We start from the raw sequence: 18,834 nt of genomic DNA, 5'->3' as shown, positions 1-18,834 counted from the left end.
GCATTTCACGGTTTACTTAACAGTTGTAATTAATCAAAATGCTAATAAACCTGACACCGGAACTTTACCCCCAGAAATCTACCCCCAGACATCCACCCCCGGACATCTACCCCCGGACATTTACCCCCAGACATCTACCCCCGGAAATCTACCCCCAGACATCTACCCCCGGACATCTACCCCCGGACATTTACCCCCAGACATCTACCCCCGGATATCTACCCCCGGAAATCTACCCCCAGAAATGTACCCCCAGTGGTCAAATCATAAATGTCCGACCCCGGAATTATTTATTTCCGACCCCCAGAAATCTACCCCCGTGCAACACTACGTATCGGTCAATATTCATTGTTGTAGTTGATTTTAGTAATTGGTTTATAAAAATAATCAATGGCTCTTCGTTTAATAATTACCCTCTAATATCTAGTATTAAGCGTGTGATATGTCGTTGTCTTGTTTAATGTCATCTATCTTCCTAATTCATTAAGCTGTTACTGATTTAGATGTAATTTTTAAGCTTAAGATTCAGTGCAACGCAAATGGTAATTAAAAAGGATATTTTGATAAAGGGCTCCAAAAGTGTAACCCATAAGCATTTGATTTATTTTCAGACAGTGATTTAAATTGATAACCAATTTTCACATACATTCATAGCTAACGGCACATGCACGAGCGCAGATCGTGAAATTTAAAACATATCACTGAAGGAGGTTATTTTCTGATTACTAGTGGTAAAAATGCAATTAAATGTTGATAAAAAGCCTGCCACAGGTTGATTAATGAATTAATAATTTTTTCACTATCAATTACCTCCTAGTAATAAGTAGTAATTACCTCCTATGTCGTAGACACTATCCGGAGTTTTACATTGGCTAAAAAGTCTAGTTGTTTACACATATAATTAATCGTAAAAAATAAAACATAAACATATTTTATGATTGGTTCTGGTTGTCAATGCTGGTTGTAAAATAACGGAGAATAATGTAAAAGAATAAAATTAATTGGATATTTCGGGATAGGGAAGGTATTTTTACCTCATGGTTCTTTTGGTTTTACGAATTTATTTTAATGAAATTAGAGTTTAGTATGAACATTGCTTCAAATTATTTATTTTTGTCATTTTTACGTTTCATACATTAAAGAAGCCAAAACAAGTCTTTATCTCAATTTCTGTCTTGTCTGTCAAGGCCCAGAAGGCATTTTACGTGGCCTTCTTCTCAAAAACTAGAGCATCGATCGTGATTCGATTTAAATAGTCTTTTTGGATTCGGTGGATTGACACGAGTAACTTAAGCCATTAAAGTATGGTCTCACTACTTTTGAATTAAAATAAATTTGGTTCAAACCACCAATTTTTTTTCATTTTTTTCAAGTTTAGGCTACTCCTAATGTTTACCAGTAATTAATGAAATATGAATAATTTGTTTGGTGAATACGACATCAATGAAATAACGAACAGCTGTGAAAGATGAAAAGCTGGATAAAGATGATTTTTTCTAGCTGTCACTGGAAATTTTACAAATACTGCAACCATTTCCGATCATGTTTTGTAATAAAATCCAAAACCAAGTAAGATTAAAAACGTTGTGACTCACGTAAATAAACGGATCAAATAAATCGTAAGTGCAATAATATGTATTTAGTGTACATGTTGCTCGAATTCGAGCAATTGCAAAAAAAAGGAGTTATTTCAAAATGAATAACAATGAATATTTACAATGAGTTTAAATGAGTCAACTCAAAGATTACCGGTGTGTAACTAAAACCATGTTTATCTTCGTTATTGATAAACCTAAAGCATTCATCCGTCGGGTTTTCTCCTTCTCAAAATGCCTCGCTGTACAGGCAACACAGGTTATTGATAGAGGGCCAATTGAGAACGAAAAGTCGTTTTGGGGTAGTGTTCCATCTCTTGTTTACAGTTGCAGACGATCTATTCTGGTTTTCAACCTGACTTAAAAATGGAACTGATTAGTAATCTGCTCACATTTCACCTTTATAACTGTTACTGTATAGTGTGAAAGTTGGTCAACCATTGGAAGCACCTTCTAGGAATAAATCAAAGGCTTAGGGGTCAACCTTTTGAAGCCCTAATCGAAATATCCTTTTAATTACCATTTTGCTCTGCGCAAGATCTTAAGCATTAAAATGACACCTTAATCGTAAAAATCGGCGAAGAAGGTCGGGTGAAAAAAGGACTGTTACAGCTTATTGAATTAGGAAGATAGATAATGTTAAACAAGACAATGACATATCGCATGCTTAATACTGTATATTACAAGACAACGCTTAACCGAAGAGCCGTTGATTTCCGGGGGTAGATGTCCGGGGGTAGATGTCCGGGGGTAGATGTCCGGGGGTAGATGTCCGGGGGTAGATGTCTGGGGGTAGATTTCCGGGGGTAGATATCCGGGGGTAGATGTCCGGGGGTAGATATCCGGGGGTAAATGTCTGGGGGTAGATATCCGGGGGTAGATTTCCGTGCTATGGCAAATCACTTTATAATCAAACAATTACATGTTGATTATTTAATAATATATTGGGGGTAAATTTCCAGTCGCGGGCTGTTTCTCGACCGTGTATAGGCCCCGCCCCTCGTGACGTCAAAATGACGTAGGCGTTTTTTCATGGGGGTAAATATCCGGGGGTAGAAATCCGCTACCCCGGTTGGTACGGCTCTGTATCTCTCGATAGGGGCTGTATCACGTTTGGCGGGAAAAAATCCTTCTGACCACATGATACTTGGGAAAACTGATAGATTGTTTGCTTTATATTACGTAAAGCTAGTGATTAAAGTAATGAAAAATTCTTTTGTCAGTTTTTTCGATTAGTTGTCCAATATCGGTTTAAATTATAAAATCCTTATAAATACTCTCAATTAGTCAATTTAACTTGATTATACATGATATTCATGTTAGTAGCTGTGCATTAAGACGGGAACTAATTTATTTTGTACAAACCATTTTTATTTATAGTTTTTATAGATCTATAACAAAATTTTCAACATTTTTACTTACAATTTCTTTATTTCAATCATAAATGTTTTAAAAAGATTAGGGTTTTGTGTTGTTTGTGCCCATCTTTTACATATTAAAACCATTTTGACTGTAGTGTAAAGTAGGCCTTAAATATTTGTATACGGATTTCAGTAGCACTGATGGGATGCGGCTGGTGTAGAAGATAGGAGCAAGACTTCTGTCTTTAGACCTCGTGTTCAAACCTGACCAATCACCTATGGTTTTTTACTGAGTCGCTTTTATCAATACTGCATGCCTGATTTTTATATAAAACAGGATACGTTACTCACATATTGGAAAATGTCCTTAACTGAGAACAAAAAATAATTGTTTGTATGTACTGGCACGCCTTTTGTGTAGTATGTATGAACCAAGGATAGGTCGTGTCCGCAGCAGCTTTTTCAGGATCAAAGAATCTCATAAAATACTATCCTGGCCAAGTTTTTGTTTGACTTGGTTGATATGAAACTCGCTTAATAAAGGTAGCTCTGCTCTGCTCTACAGGTATTTTATATTGTGTTATCCGAGTTCAGATCGTGACTTGAGATTAATCTTTCTTTTTCCTTTTACCCATCATCCTCTCCTATACTTGTTATCCTATAATTCCATATTTCTTTGTCCATAACGTCTCCTATAGTTTGTTCTCCTTTTTATTGATAATTCTCTCCTATACATTTCAACTATTCTTCCTTTTCACCTTTAATCGTTATCTTCTCCTATCCTCCCATAACTCATTTCCCCTTTATCTATTCGTGTTCTCCTCATATTATTCTATCTTCCCTTTATCCTTCGTTCATAAAAGAAAAGTTCGTGTTGTTTCTAATATGTTCCAGGTTGTAAATGTAACCTCAATGAGAATAGTACGTCATATATCCATGGAGCATCAGATTGTAGTCTAGAACATTATAAAAGCAACTAACTGATTCCCTAAATTATTTAAGCTACGTCAAAACTATCGTCCAAAGAACTGTCATCTGTTTTAGTTGTATACACACATAACTGAATAGAAACAAAATTGGGTCCGATTAACAAAATTTTTGTCTCTTTTCCTGCCACATAGGGTCATGCGAAATTCAAATGTTTGAATTTCTTCGGGAATGACAACATCTAGAAACGTCTTGATTACAAAAGATTGTTTTCATTAAAAAACTACGGGTTGATATATTCCTGCAACAAATCGGGGTCGTTGTTTTATTTATTCAGTCCACCGTTCCCTCATATTTTATTTATATTTGCATCTGACCCCACGTCAATATTTGCCTCTGTGGTCACAGGTTGATTGAAAGCAACAATTTTCACACCTGTTTACAATGACTGTTAAAAATTACAAACCGACCTTTTAATTCAGTTTGTTTCCCTTTGTTTATTGTGTATTGTTTTCAGCGTCGGATATTTTACGCATAAATGTGTATTGCTGGTGAGAGTGGGCGGTGTTTTCTCGCCTCCAGTAATTCGCGTTGATATTTACTCTCTTGTTGATTAACATGGTAATTGGAGCAATGCGTTCGGCTATTGAACATTATACGTGTTCAATTCTGGTTTACCTTCATGGTAAACCTCCATGCAATATTTATTCGCGCTTTTTTCCAAATTTAAGTTTTAAGTCGTTTGGTAATGTGCTATGTGTTATGTGCCAACTATCGATACTGTGATTGATAAAACCGATACATTTTTATTTTGATTTGTAAAAGAAGCCGATATAAAATATAAATGTCTTATAACATAATGATCTTATACTGTTCAAGTGAAAAAACCTAAATACATTTTATATTTACCCTCAGAGTTGAATCCTTCTTCCTAGTGCTACGATCTCATCTACTGAACAAAAAATTCTACTGTACACTCCGTAAGGTTTTTTTTTTGTGAATGAGGGTTTCTTCTTATTGTGATTTTCATCTTTTTACTTTAAAATTTGCGTGATTTTAACCAGGAATTTCAAACAAATTGTAAATACTAAGCAGGTTAAAGATAGTCTTAGTAATTTATAGTATTTAAATAAGTAAATAATGCTTAAGGTGTGTCGAATCTTCCTCGTTGTAACTGTAACGTTTGTTGCAGACGTGCTACGAGATGGAACGTTACCTGAAGGACGAGCCGAAGCTGCAGTCGTACAAGAAGTTACCCACGGACCTCGACACGCCGTGGAACCTCTTCACCGCACCCGGACCACTCACCTCCTGGACCAAGGTGGAAGTGGTCAACCCGCTGACCCTGGACGAGTTGAACCTCAGCGAGCGTCACCTGGACTCACTGTCACTCAGCAGTGCCAGCTCAGCGTGTAGCGGGGTCAGTTGGGACAGCAGCGTATCCTGCGCAGTCCTCGTCAAGAAGGAGCCTGTGGACGACGACGATGACGACTACTACGACGAGACCTCCACCAACCAGATGGAGCTGAGGTTCGTCGCGAGAGCGTCGTCCGCGGGGGAGTCGATCCTCCCCAACCTCACCCCCCCTTCCTCCCCCGAGTCCGGTCAAGGTCACAGCAACAGTAGCAGTAGTTGTGGCGAGGTCGGAGGACTTTTGTCGGTTCCCATAGTGAGGCTAACGGCGCGTAACTCGTCCGTAGCGAGGCTCATCTCAGTGTCCGACTCCTCCTCAAGACTACACGCACGGCTGGATCACTCGCCCGACTCTAGGAGGAAGATCCACAAGTGTCAGTACCCCAACTGCAAAAAGGTCTACACGAAAAGTTCCCACCTCAAAGCCCACCAAAGGACGCATACGGGTGAGTCATGTGTTCAATTTTGCATAATGTGTAAACTAAATGAATATGTCTATTTGTTTATGTTTTCTAACAGAGTACAGAGTAACCAAAAACGAAGCAAGACTATTTTAAGCGCCTGTACCAGAATTTATCACCTGGTTCGAGAGAAACGTCCACTTTAAAATAATAATATGGTTTAAATATTCACTCATATTAAACTATTTGAGTAGTATAAAAAATATGAGTAATATAGGTTATGAGTTATGCCTTAAGTCACTATAGATCTATAATCACATGATATAATATAGAAACTAAAAGCATTAGCAAATAGTTTAAGGTTGTTCTAAAACTCACCTTCTAAATCGAGAGAAACGTCTAGTTGAAATAAAAGCATTTTAGCCTTACCGGACATCAAACATATTTATCAAATGCTCATGTCCCCGATTCTATAACAAACGCGAGATCCTCGGTAGTATGTCCATCGTGAAGTCTCTTTTCTTCGACTATAGATATAGAATGTATTGTTATATTCCTTGTAAAAGTGCTCACTTTTCCGAGGAAGGTCTCAAAGACGCAAAGTTTAAGTAAACAACAAAGTAAGTGCTGTTGCACTAAAGGGTGTTCTCTCTTACACTACAGTCGAACTTTTGAACTATCGTGTAACAAAACTAGGGATAAAGTAGGCAACATACTCCCGTCAAACTTATTTTGCAAAATAACTCGTGGTCTGTATAAAGTAGCACACATCGTGTTCTAGTTTAATAGAATCGATTCTATCAGTTTATTCGAAAGAGAGACTTAAGACTTAAATAAGTATGATTTTGCCATCTAATGGATTTAATTATATAGCATTCTTAACTGGCTTTTAATAATAAAGTGCAGCTTGAATCGTAAAAATTTCATTTTGCATTTGGAATTAATTACAAATAAAGTCGCAAAATTGGATAGGCCTACAGTTTTTTAAATATACATAAGGTAAGTTAACTTATTAAATTGAAAAAATGAAAAAAAACACGTTGCGTTTATGAAACTATGACTATTTAATACAATTGAGCGTTTAAATTTAGTATGACAGTACAAATTCTTAATTACATTTCGTTTAACATACGATATACTTGGATCAATTACTGAATACGCAGTAAAATGTATTAATAATGTACTATTTAATTATACTGTTATGTAACTTTGTTTTAAGACTTCTAAATCGGTTCTGTTTTTACATAACCTCAAAATATCCGTGGATATTTTCCGAATGAACGGTTTTCTCGCCTGTGAAAGAACCCAAGCTCGTTTTGTGTTGTACAAATTGAGCAAAGCTTTAACGAAAGTGATAAGAGTAGAAACCCTATTGAATAGCTGTAAACACTGCTTTGTGTTCCCCGGAGAAAATTGGTTGTTGATAAAAGTAAAAATGTAAACCAAGAATGCTTTGTAAGATTGGGCCATTCTGGTCTGCCTATAACTGTAAGCCTACACAACCTGTAAAAAGCTTCCATAGGCCACATAGATGTGGGAAACCTCTGTGGAATGTTCAGTAAAAACTGACGATGGTAGAACATGGTATAAAATCAATTACGTAGAAAAAGAATCAGTGTAAAGTACATTATGGCGTAACGAATATGATGTAGAACGCAATAATGTGTATCAATATGGCCATCCGAGCGCCGCGCCAAGTTAAATCTTATTTCTTCTCAATTATAATCGTATACCAGTTTTCTACAATAAACTAATTTATTCACACCACTCCTAAGGTTTTCTTTGTGTAATCGCGTTGGCCGATTCCTTTTTTTTATGTTTGACTATATAATGTTTAGATTTTATCCTGGAATATGCTGTTGAAGTAACACGTACATTAAATATGTTCGTTCATCATATTTAGCTGTCTAACAATAATTTGGCTTCTGGTTTCAAAAATCTTTCATTGTCACGTAATATTTAATCATTGTAATTTAGATGACTCAATACCTTAATAACGTTTTTGTAACTTGGAATCAATATTTTTTGCTTACAATTCATGTCTTTACATGGTCAATTTATTATAATCTATCCTCGAGGTTGTAAAACAAAGCAGCTTAAAATGTCGAATACATCGTCTTTATGTACTCAGAATGAAGAAAAAATTTACCCTAAATGTGGTAAAAATTAATTACAGTATGAGAAAATTACGGGGCGAAAACTGTCTTACCGTCTCAAAGTATTATGGTTATCTTTGAATTGTAGGGAAATGCGAATATTTTACTAATATAACTTTAATGATACGTATTTTAATGATTAATGAACGTTAAAAATCAAGAGTAGCATTACAAAATATAAATTTATCCAATCTCCAAAATATCTAAAAACAAGACAGCAAAATTTGGATATGTTTTATTAATTATCGGCCATCCCGTGATTTTATTGATGAAACAAAGTGATTCTAAAACATTCCAACAAATATTTCCATTTAGTTCCATTTGCTTGAATCTTACCGGATGGAAAAACGTTTTAATGAAATCTTAATTAAACATACTCACAATAATCCGAGGTATACTATTGTGTTATCTTGCCTTATTTTATCCCAATTACCAAGTTTTTAGATAAAATGCGTATCTTATAATCCCACCACACTCTTGCTAAGCACCTACTCCTTTGCTCTTATTTAATTAGTTGTACTGTATTTTTATACACATATTCGAGGATTGGCTTCGTTTTTACAATTACAAATTGGCGTACGTAATATTTTAATGGTTTTTAACATAATAATTAGCGATCAGGCTATTGATCACAAACACACATACATTGTACAAAAATACAACCATAATGTGTAACTTAGTGTAGAAACACTAAGCTGACAACATTAAAACAACACTGTTGGTTTGAATTCCATTTAATGTGTTCTTTAAAAACGATAATGTATAAGTTTTCTAACTTTTACAATTTATGTTCATAACTGATCTTGTCATTCCTTCACAACAAGTTAATAATTCAATAAGGCATCTCCAAATTCAGTAGCGTGTTTATTGACCACAACATTTGTCTCAAGTACTCTAGCGCTATCATTTGGTGACAGCTACAAAAATAATTTTGTTTAACAACGTTATCATCGTTTTTGTGCTCTCTTAGGTAAATAATAAATATTACCATGGAAAAAGAATTAAATAAAGACTGTCAGCCGTGCAGCGGATACCACGGTTACCATAGGTTCTGGCGCACACCGCTGGGAGCGCCGTGTAGTTGCGTAGCGCGTACGCCGCAACTGCATGGTGCTCCCAACGGTGTGCGCCAGAACCTATGGTAATCGCAGCACAGCTGACTGTCTATATTTAATTCTATTTGTCTATGATATTACTCAGCAGGTGTTTCCGAAGCTTGCACTTACTTCTTGCGAAAATGATCTTTAAAACAAGTAATCAAAGTAACATTGCAAGTCTACCATTTTATAATTTTTCTCTGCACTCCTTACTACAAACCACCTGAATATTAGCTCACTACCACAACGGAAAATACAAGAAAGACACTTTGGGAGGGAACATTATTCAAATGAGCTTGTGACGAGCTAAGATCCGTCTCGAGCGGCTGACAAACGATATTTATCTAACTTTCGTTTAAAATATTGCTCGCCGTCGCGTCTAATGTGTGAGGGTTTGGCGCGTCGTTTGTATCTTGAGCGGAGCGATTACGCTCGTACCATTAGCGGTGCGTGCATTACTGAGATAACACTGTCTAAAATATAGGACAATCAGTAATACCAACTTTATAAAGACTAATGAGAAGTTGTGTGGCATCCGTGTGTGGCTTTGGTGGAAGTTTTCATATACAGAGAAATTTCCCCGTTAAGGAGGATTGGATATGTACAATTTACGAGAGGATTAATTTTTTTGTGTGTTTAGATTATTTACTGTATTTTTTTTTGCAGCAGATGAAGTTTTCTAATGCCTTAAAAGTTCTCTTTTTAAGGAATTTTATCTATTTTCTGGACAAGTGGATTTACAACTTAAGGTAGGATGAGAAATACTGGGCCATTATCGCATAGCTTTTTAGCCATTTCGGTTTTTGGTGAAGGGCTAGTTTTGAGTCTGATGCTTCAGAACATCATCCGTGACCAATACTGTGGGATACCAATACTATTTAACATGGTTGCCAGTAGCTATTTTTTCAACAAATTGTCCTGATTTATATCGTATTAACTTAAAAACATAAGTTGCTCAGGGATCATTCTAGCCAATTGCGTACATTTGTATTTACTTCTTGTATTGTTTTATCTCAAAACATTTCTTCAAGTTATCAATAAATAAAGTAAACTTAACTATCTACCATTAATTTAACGATTTTAAATAATTCTTGTAACTTGATTATATTCAATCATTGTATTTTTAGCGAATTTCCCTATAGGGAAGTAGCTATTACCGTAGGTCTCATGGTAAGACCTAAGCCCGGGACCGATTTACTTTTTCATTTTGATGTCCCCAGAGGCCAAAAACACCATTCGTTCAAATTTTTATATATCTATATATATATATATATATATATATATATATATATATATATACATATATATATGTGTGTGTGTCCATCCGCACGATAACTTGAGTAATTTTTGTCCGATTTTGATAAAATTTGGTGTGAAGGTGTAAGGCGGGATAAACTTGAATGAGTTCGCGAACCAGCATGATCGGACTATGGGAACGGGGGTTTATGGGGGGTTTTATGGGGTAAAAATGGGTTTTTCAAATTTTTGACCCTAAAAACACCAAATTTCACAATTTCTTTTTAAACCATTTTGTAGAGCTTAAAAAACAAATAATTTAGTATATTGAAGCGTTATTATGCGCCTAATTGTTACGGAGAAAATTAAAAAAAAATTTAATTTTAAAATTTCCATGTTATTCTTATGGAGAATAAAGTCAACTGTTGTAGTTTGCTTGTTTATGAACATATTTTGATCAAATTTGGAAAATTCATTAATTTCTTACTAAACCACAGTACCTTTAAACATTTTACATAAAAACAACTCTTTTACCCTCCCTGTTGCAGCAAACCTAAGTACTAATGAAACTAATTCTGTTTAAATAGGGAATAAATATGATATTTTTAAGGAGACATTTTAGTCTAAATCCAATCAGGCAAATGGAAATTCGCTAAGTCTGCAGGTTTGCTGCGGCGGGAGTATTTATCACTAATCCATTTTGAGAAATTTTCCTGAAAGGAAACAAAGCAAATGATCACTAATTCAAGGATAAATTGTAATAAATATTATTATTTATTCAGTAATTTAATTGTTTTTACCCCATACAACTTTGTTACGTTTTCTGTGGAACAACAAACTAAATGATCATTCAACTTAGAACAACTTGAAATTATTTTGTTTATTCAAAGACAAATTACACCCGAACCGGCGACAAATGTTCTTACCTCAAGAGTACTCGGCGTCGGGCCGTTGGTGAGGGTTAAGTAGAAGCCATTAAGAACAATTATTTCCGAGAGCCCTTTAAAAAACGGAAAAGGAAAGAAAGTTGTCGCAGTGCCCGAAGATTTACGATATCGGCCCAAAAAGCCATATTTTACCATAGTTGGGAGTTGGATGCCTTGCTCTATTGCGACCCCGTCGTCATGTCAACCCCACTTTAGCGTTTCATGCTTGTTCGCTTGGATTGTAAAACTTGCCTTGTACTATTTTTTAGGGGTTGATCACCCTGTATAGTTAGAATAATAATATTTTAATATTTTCGTTCCAACTGAATGGTTGATAAATCGACTGTTTAACTGATACACGAGACTAGTAGTGAACTATGAGTGTATTAATGAGGTATTAGCTTTGTTCCACATTAGGATCGGCTTGGTTTTTTTAGCAAAGATCATTTATTGTAATCCCAACGGTAGAGAACAGTTTTCAAACCACAAATTCGTATATTTAAATCTACATTTTGTGCAATCTCTTTGCACAAACGATCTTCAACACCTACCTACTCAGTTACTACAATGACATAAAAGGGGCCATTGAAATAAAATTTACTAATTTGTATTTTTGAAAAATTAACTTTAATTAAATCTAGGGATTCTATTGTGCCGATAAGGCTGAAAATATATTTATTACAACTCAGATTATGTGTCTCCCTACAAAAGTAAAATTATAATAATAAACAATAGAACATCTCAATAGCATTGAGACGTTTTAATACGGTACAAGTTTCCACTTATTTATTGAGTAAGAGTCTGGTCTAGTGATTATAGTGATTGAATTATGTCCTGGATAATTAGAGCGTATTTTAAGCTGGGTAACCTCTATGCAAAAAAATAAGTCTCTTTAAAGGAGAACTTTCTCATTGCATAACTCCCGTTACATAAAAAACATACAATATCAATCACTGTTCTGTTATAATGTCATCCACCTTTTAAAATGAAAAACACAAATAAAAAACACAGTTCATTGTTGAACGCATTTCAACAACATTTTTCCCATAGAGAAACATTTCTCCCAATAATCTTCGCCACAATACCAAGACGAGTTTTAACGTGCAGGACACTGTGGTGAGCCTGTTCTTTGCTTGGCCCGCGGCAATGTCTGCTGTTCCTGCTCCCTCCATCTTCTCGATACTTTAATGGAACTCTCCAAACTACTTCTCTCTCGTATTGTTATGTTTACTGAAAGGTCTCATTTTTCTGTACAATTTAAATTTACTGTACGACGTGCGTTAGTCGTTGTTGGACTTGTTGGTTTCAATTCGGGGAAGAATCAAGGATTTGTATGAAAGAGACTGCCATTTGGAGTTTTAAAATCCACAAATGCTGGTATCTTGTAGAGTTCCTACTTATATTAAGATGCTTGATAATTTCCAAACGGGTTCTAATAAAAGAATTTGGATAATTGATATTGTAATTGGTTTGTGAACCCCCGAAATGGTAAATATCTGTGTAAATATATATTTTTGGACAGAACATCTTTAAATAAAGGTTTAATTAATTATGATCCTAATAACCAAATGATATTTGATGCCGAATTTCACACATAAAGCTTGTTCAACTATACACCACTAAATATGTATAACTAGGCCAATTCCACAATAATTTAGCATACTTGATCAAATACACATGTGTATGCTTCTAACAACCCTGACTACAGCAAGCAAACTATTCTGTGGCTGTTTTATTGTTGACTTTTTAATTGTATTGGCAGCTTCACAATTTGTTGACAATATTATTTCATCGGTTTTCTGTTGTTTAACAGTCAATGTGTAGTATAGAAAACTTTTCGAGCCTAATAAAAACATACTGAAAAGCGCGTAAACCGTCTACTCCTGTGTGTGTAACGTTATGTGGCTCATCCACATCATATACTCCAATCAATATTGCTGTAATCATTTCTCAACAATCCACTTGACATAGAAAGTTGACAATGTTGGCGTGAGTCATTAGCCGAGCAAGAACCGTCAGATCGTTGAACATTGTCAGGTGCGTAGAGTCGCTTCTTGCCAGATGCTTCACAGTAACTGCATCGTCTGAGTTCTCCCTTCTAACTCCAGCCCGCGGTAACGGAAATAATTGCTTCCTACTACCCTACTACATAACAACTCGTCTCAGTTAGGGAGAGCGGTGATATCGTTTTGAAAACATGTGTTGAGTTTTCAATGTGTCATTCGTTTTTCTCTGTGGAAGATGATTTAATCGCTTTCATGCGACTACTCGAATTTCACAATTATGTGACGCGAGTGCCTCATAATGTAATGAACCATGATGTTTACTTAGTATAGTGTTATTGATCAAAACAATTGTGTCTTGCCATTGGTTCTTCTCCTTTTTGTTATTTTTTTCTTCAATATTGCTACTCAACTCTCTCTCCCGAACACATAATGAATTCGTAATACCACAACACACTACTAACACAACTCACAATGCCAACTTTTTGTTGTTGTTTAACTGTTTTTACTTTATAGTTCCTTTTTTATTCAAGTATAGTTTTGTAAAAGTCAGCTGAAATTTTCATTATACATCCCGTTTTAGTGGCTTTTGTTTTGTTGACATAACAGTGCTAATATTGACACGTAATTAACTTGGTACGCCTTTAAACGCAGAACATAGAGTAACCGAATTTGCATAATTTTTCCCCGATGTGCTTCTATTTGTATGGTGTAGTCATATTTTTTTCTGAATAAGTGATTTACCGTCGAACAAAACTTCCTGCTACAGGTTCTATTCTAAAAACTGTTAAACATTGTGATAATCTGGTTGGTAATCTTGTACTCATCTCAATATCAAGCTTCCTGTAAATATGGTTGAACTTCATGCAAAAACTATTTGAACATTTTAAATTGATAGCTTATTGAACATTTGAAATATATCAAAATTAGTTAACATTTCTATTTCGTGAGACAACAATGGCGGGTGAGTAGAGTTAGAGTAGCAGTATCCGTCAGTCTTGGTACCCAATCTTGGCACAGACGTCTTCATTCATGGACCGCACTGACATTAGTTCGCCCACAACATTCCGACATCATTTACCTCCAAGGTGAGGAGTTTATTGTTTCTGAGCCTCCCTCCATGTTACTCCTGGGTCTGAGGTGAAATTGATAACTCCTCAGTGTTTGAAACATCTTCAGCTATTTAAAAGGGCCGTTTATGTATAAATTTAAATGAAGCCATAATAGGTTAGAGCTATTTCAGTTTGGCCACGGTAAAAGATCATTTTATTGTTTACCATCCATTCATGTCATACAAGACAATTTCCATCACAATTGGAGAAAGTGATATAAATGTTATAATAAATACTTAATTGTATATGCATGATTATATATAGGATATCAAAGACTTATTTACCCAGGTAAATGTTTTTAAATTACAAAATGTAATACTTTTTTTCAATTAAACTTACCAATATCTGTTACTTTAAGCTACTTCCTTAACCTTTTCGTGACGTCCATTTCGGCATTCATATTAGCGTTCTTTGTTAACTCCCACAGTTTGCGTCGTACAACACTGCGTTACAAGCAGACTACTGTAGACATGGGGGGGAGGGGTAGGGGAGGTAAGACCCGAGGCACCGTATTACATACAAGTCACCTTTATACATGATTTAAGGAGAGTGCATAATAAGGTGCGTTCTGGGGAACCTTAAAGAATACTTTTGCTCCCTGGAGGCATACATTTACAATGAGCTGGCTGGGCTAGACGGAGCGATTTTGAAATGAACAAACTCTTTCTCGCGACCAGTTTTAAACTTTTTAAAAGTCAATCCGTGTTTCAGAAGCGATTAAGTGAACTAAGCTTGTCACGTTTTCAAAGCTTGGAACTTTTTACATGTTTGTTGGATTACAAATAGCAATTCAGAGCAATGAGGTTACATAAATATTAAAGAGTGGTGAACTAAACAGGTTTCTGATTATCAGGGTTGGTAACTAAATTTGATTAGATTTAGTAAACTGGTATACTAAAACAAAGTCCCAATAATTGGGCCTGGAAAAATTATCATTTTCCACATCTAGCTAAATCTCCGGAAATGTCGAAAGCAACCAATAAGTTTTCGTTAAGGCAAAATTTGTCTTAGTTTTTTTACCAATCAAATGAAATTTCTTTTCGTACAAGCTTTTATTCATGTTTGCTGTCATTTTATTTTACATGATAAAAATGTCTATACAGTAGAACAAAATTTAATCATACTTGACAACTGCGGAGGCTTGAGGGAAATGTTTTGTCAACTACAACTTAAACGTGGGAAATAAGTTTCTTATTTACTTCAAAGTGAAAGCTTTGTACTAAAAGGGGAAAGTGAAATTACGTTTGAGTGGATTTTAAGATTTTAAGCGAGAGTAAATTTTATGACCCTATTACTATCGTTGTTGTAAATAAAATAAATAATACTACCTCAAGAGCGTCGATCTCCATGATCATTCGCTCGTGTTATCTTTGAGTGAAAATAAACAAACGGCTGGTTGGTTTCATACATAAAATGTCTACTTAAGTATATAAACACGTAGTTGATGTATATAAAATCATTAAAAGGCTAATTGCGATCATACAACGTTAGGTTTTTCGTTTATAGTTTACGTAACGATTGCGTAAAGATAGTGTTAACGACACGAGTAGAAAATTTAAGGTACGAGCCTTAGCGAGTGCCTTAAAAACTTCTACGAGTGTCGTTAACACTATTTACGCGAGTTGCGTACACTACTTTACCTACGACGGTGTTTTAATTACTAAAAATCACTACTCATAACTTCTAAGAGAGGTTATGTTTTTGTTTATAACCTCTAATTGCCACTGACAGTGATGCAACGAAATATTGTATCAAATACTAATTGCACCAATCAACAATTAAATTGGCCTGAACAGCTGATTAATTGAATTTCGAATCATTACAATTTTGCTTCTCCTCTCTCAATCCTTGAACCTCATTGGTCCGTTACCCGTGTTGTTATGAGTAAAACTATGCTGTTACGAAAGTAAACAATGCTGTTATGAGATACTTATCAATTCTAAGAACTATACTGAAACGGCTACTTTAAAAAACGGTCGTAGGTAAAATAATTTAACCACTAAGAAAATTGTAAACTGAACATGAAAAGAGACAAAATGGCACATTTGCGTAAATGTTTTATTAATTTGTTAGATAATCCTATCAGTCACTAATTTCCATATTCACTGTTGTACGTTATCAATTAGTTAAAGTGTGTTTCCCTAACTCAAAATGAGTCTGACAGACAAATGTAGAATGGCTTTGAACATAAAACTAGGAGTCTTTTGTGATTTGACAATCGGTGCAGCATGTCCTCCACTTCGAAATTGTCATCGATTTCCCGCTTCTCTTTACTAAAAAGCCATCGCAATTGAAACAAGATCAACTTTTCATCGATCTTCAGATCCCAATAGCGGGAGGGTCCGAGATTAATTTAATTTCAGTAAAAATGCTTGCAAAATGAAAGTCCTTCTCTGAGCTTTGTGACGACATTTGATCAATCAAAGACAGCGAGTTAATGTTTAATTAGCTATACAGCTGTGTGCATTCCTAACTAAGAATCTAAGAACTGTTTATAATTAATTACTGAAATAATAATGTTTTTCGAATATCTAATTTTTAGTGCCTATGGTGTAGAACGTTTAATTATTATACTTAGGCCTTTTACACATCTACAAGTTTACATTCAATTCCAGTATTAATGCTGCTATCTATTATATTATTAAAGTGATACAATCAAATTTTATGTAAACTGTTAAGGCCATTTACCAAATACAAATATAGGCATATGGCACATCAAAATGAAGCTTAGCGTATGTAGATTTTCCGAAAAGTATTGATATGGATGAATTTCCTACGGGCTCTGTCCCACAGGCTGATTTACCAAGGGCTACGCCTGGCATGCTTCTAAAGTTTAGATGATTTGATTTAATTTAATTTAGTTAATGAAACAGCTGTTCAGTACAATGAACTGGTGTTTGTTTATTTACTCGAAAAATATGTTTGTGGCGCTTTATGTGAAGAGGGTTATGTTTGGTTTTAAAGAAAGGTTGTATACGTTTTGTAAAGTATTGCTCAAAGTTTCATTTTGTAATTTATATTGTAAGCTGCGTATAAAGAGGCTTGACTAAAATTGAAGAATTATGGTAAAACATGTCATTCATGAAGCATCAATATGAAGCAATTGATGCTATTGCTATACTAAGGCATGTTGTCATATTCTTTTGGATCCATTAACATTAAAAGTAGGGGGTTGAATGTAAGTAGGTTTACACTTTAAAATCAGTTTATATTTTCATACTAAATCATAGAGTTGTTGTATTTTAAAACGCACATCAGCACCACTTTAATAGCTCTCTGGGTCACATTTTCTTCCCGTTGCAACGCACGGGTATAGCAGCTTGTTTTAAAATAAATAATTGAGTTCAATTAACACACAATTGCAGAATCTGATACCATTAAATACCAGTTTTTTATACAGCAACATTTTAACTTGCCAAACTGAAAGAGCAATTACACTACCGACCTCATCAACTATGCTTTAAGTAAATTAGATAACATCCCAAGTCAATTGAACCAACACGTTTAAAAACTGCAAATGGTGCAGTTATAGCCAACATCGTAAATAGGTTGGTAACGGCGAACACTATTCTCTGTATGTTATCCCGCAAATGATATAGCGGTGGCCGGTGTATTATAACGTGGGTATGCCGGTGACACAGCCATAAATAATTCTCAATAACATTGCCATTACGGAGTATTTGTGCAATGACCGGCCTCTTGTTCCGATAGGCCAGTTGTGTTGGTCTTTGTAACAGATAATAAACATTACCTAATAAATTACGAGTTAAAAATGTGCTTAACATCTTCTGTAAGCATTGTACATTTAAATCTATATTTTGCAACGATCGATTGTTTTAAATGCACTGGCATTAATATTGGAGCGGTTATTTTTACAATTGGCGATTCGGGCTGGACACCGACGAAGGGGATTATTTCAGGGGTAGTTTCACACCCAAACAACGCGCTGTTTTGACAGCTTTAGACACAATTCCAGGTTTAGAGATAAATTTGATCTGTAGTATGTATCTGTTTGTTCATTTTGCAACATTGTCGAATCGGATGAATTTTTGGTTTGGGTAAAGTTATTTTAGAGTAATTTGGGTTAGGTTGATTAGATCTTTGTTATAAAATAATGTTATTGTGATTTATTTAAATCCTCTTTTCAAAGGCCAAAGTTCCCTTGTTAAAAACGTATCATTCTTTGTTACCGATAATTATTGGCGTTAAAGTAATTTTAGGTCAGTGTTATTTTGATTAGGTCTCTTTTATCAACATAAAGTTTACAGTTTTCCATTTTCTAAATAACCTTTCGCTAGAAGTAGCTCATTTATTGTTACATGGTTTTGGTATAACATTCCGCTTTGTTGATTAAATACATATATATATCTGTTATAGTGTATTTCTCTCACTTGCAATAATACACAATAATTGCAATAATTACATGTAGTCATGTGGTGAAGTAAGTTTGGGTTAGTGTCTGTTTTCAAACAGTGTTACAATGTTTTTTTCCATCTCCTTTCGTTAGCAATATCGCTTCCATTGTTGGCTTGTGTTGTGTTGCAGTGATTTTGGGTCAGTGTTATAGTTTTTTAAATCATGGATTCCCATATGAATTAAGATTATTA

At 35.0% G+C, this 18,834-nt stretch overlaps 1 protein-coding gene across 1 annotated transcript in view; it reads left to right on the top strand.

Annotated features, from left to right (window-relative positions):
- The window catches only part of LOC129004912 (Krueppel-like factor 6), a 496,340-nt gene that overhangs the window by 410,012 nt on the left and 67,494 nt on the right, over positions 1–18,834 (top strand). Inside the window, exon 2 of the mRNA XM_054433617.1 lies at positions 5,076–5,742. Coding sequence (XP_054289592.1) covers positions 5,076–5,742 — 667 coding nt within the window. The remainder of the gene's footprint in view (positions 1–5,075; positions 5,743–18,834) is intronic.

The sequence above is a fragment of the Macrosteles quadrilineatus genome, unplaced genomic scaffold (genome assembly GCF_028750875.1).
Source record: "Macrosteles quadrilineatus isolate MER2022 unplaced genomic scaffold, UCM_ALF_1.0 Scaffold_12__1_contigs__length_5162894, whole genome shotgun sequence".
In the NCBI taxonomy this organism is placed as follows: Eukaryota; Metazoa; Arthropoda; class Insecta; order Hemiptera; family Cicadellidae; genus Macrosteles; species Macrosteles quadrilineatus.
Note: the sequence above shows the minus strand (reverse complement) of the source record. Positions and strands in the feature narration are given on the sequence as shown.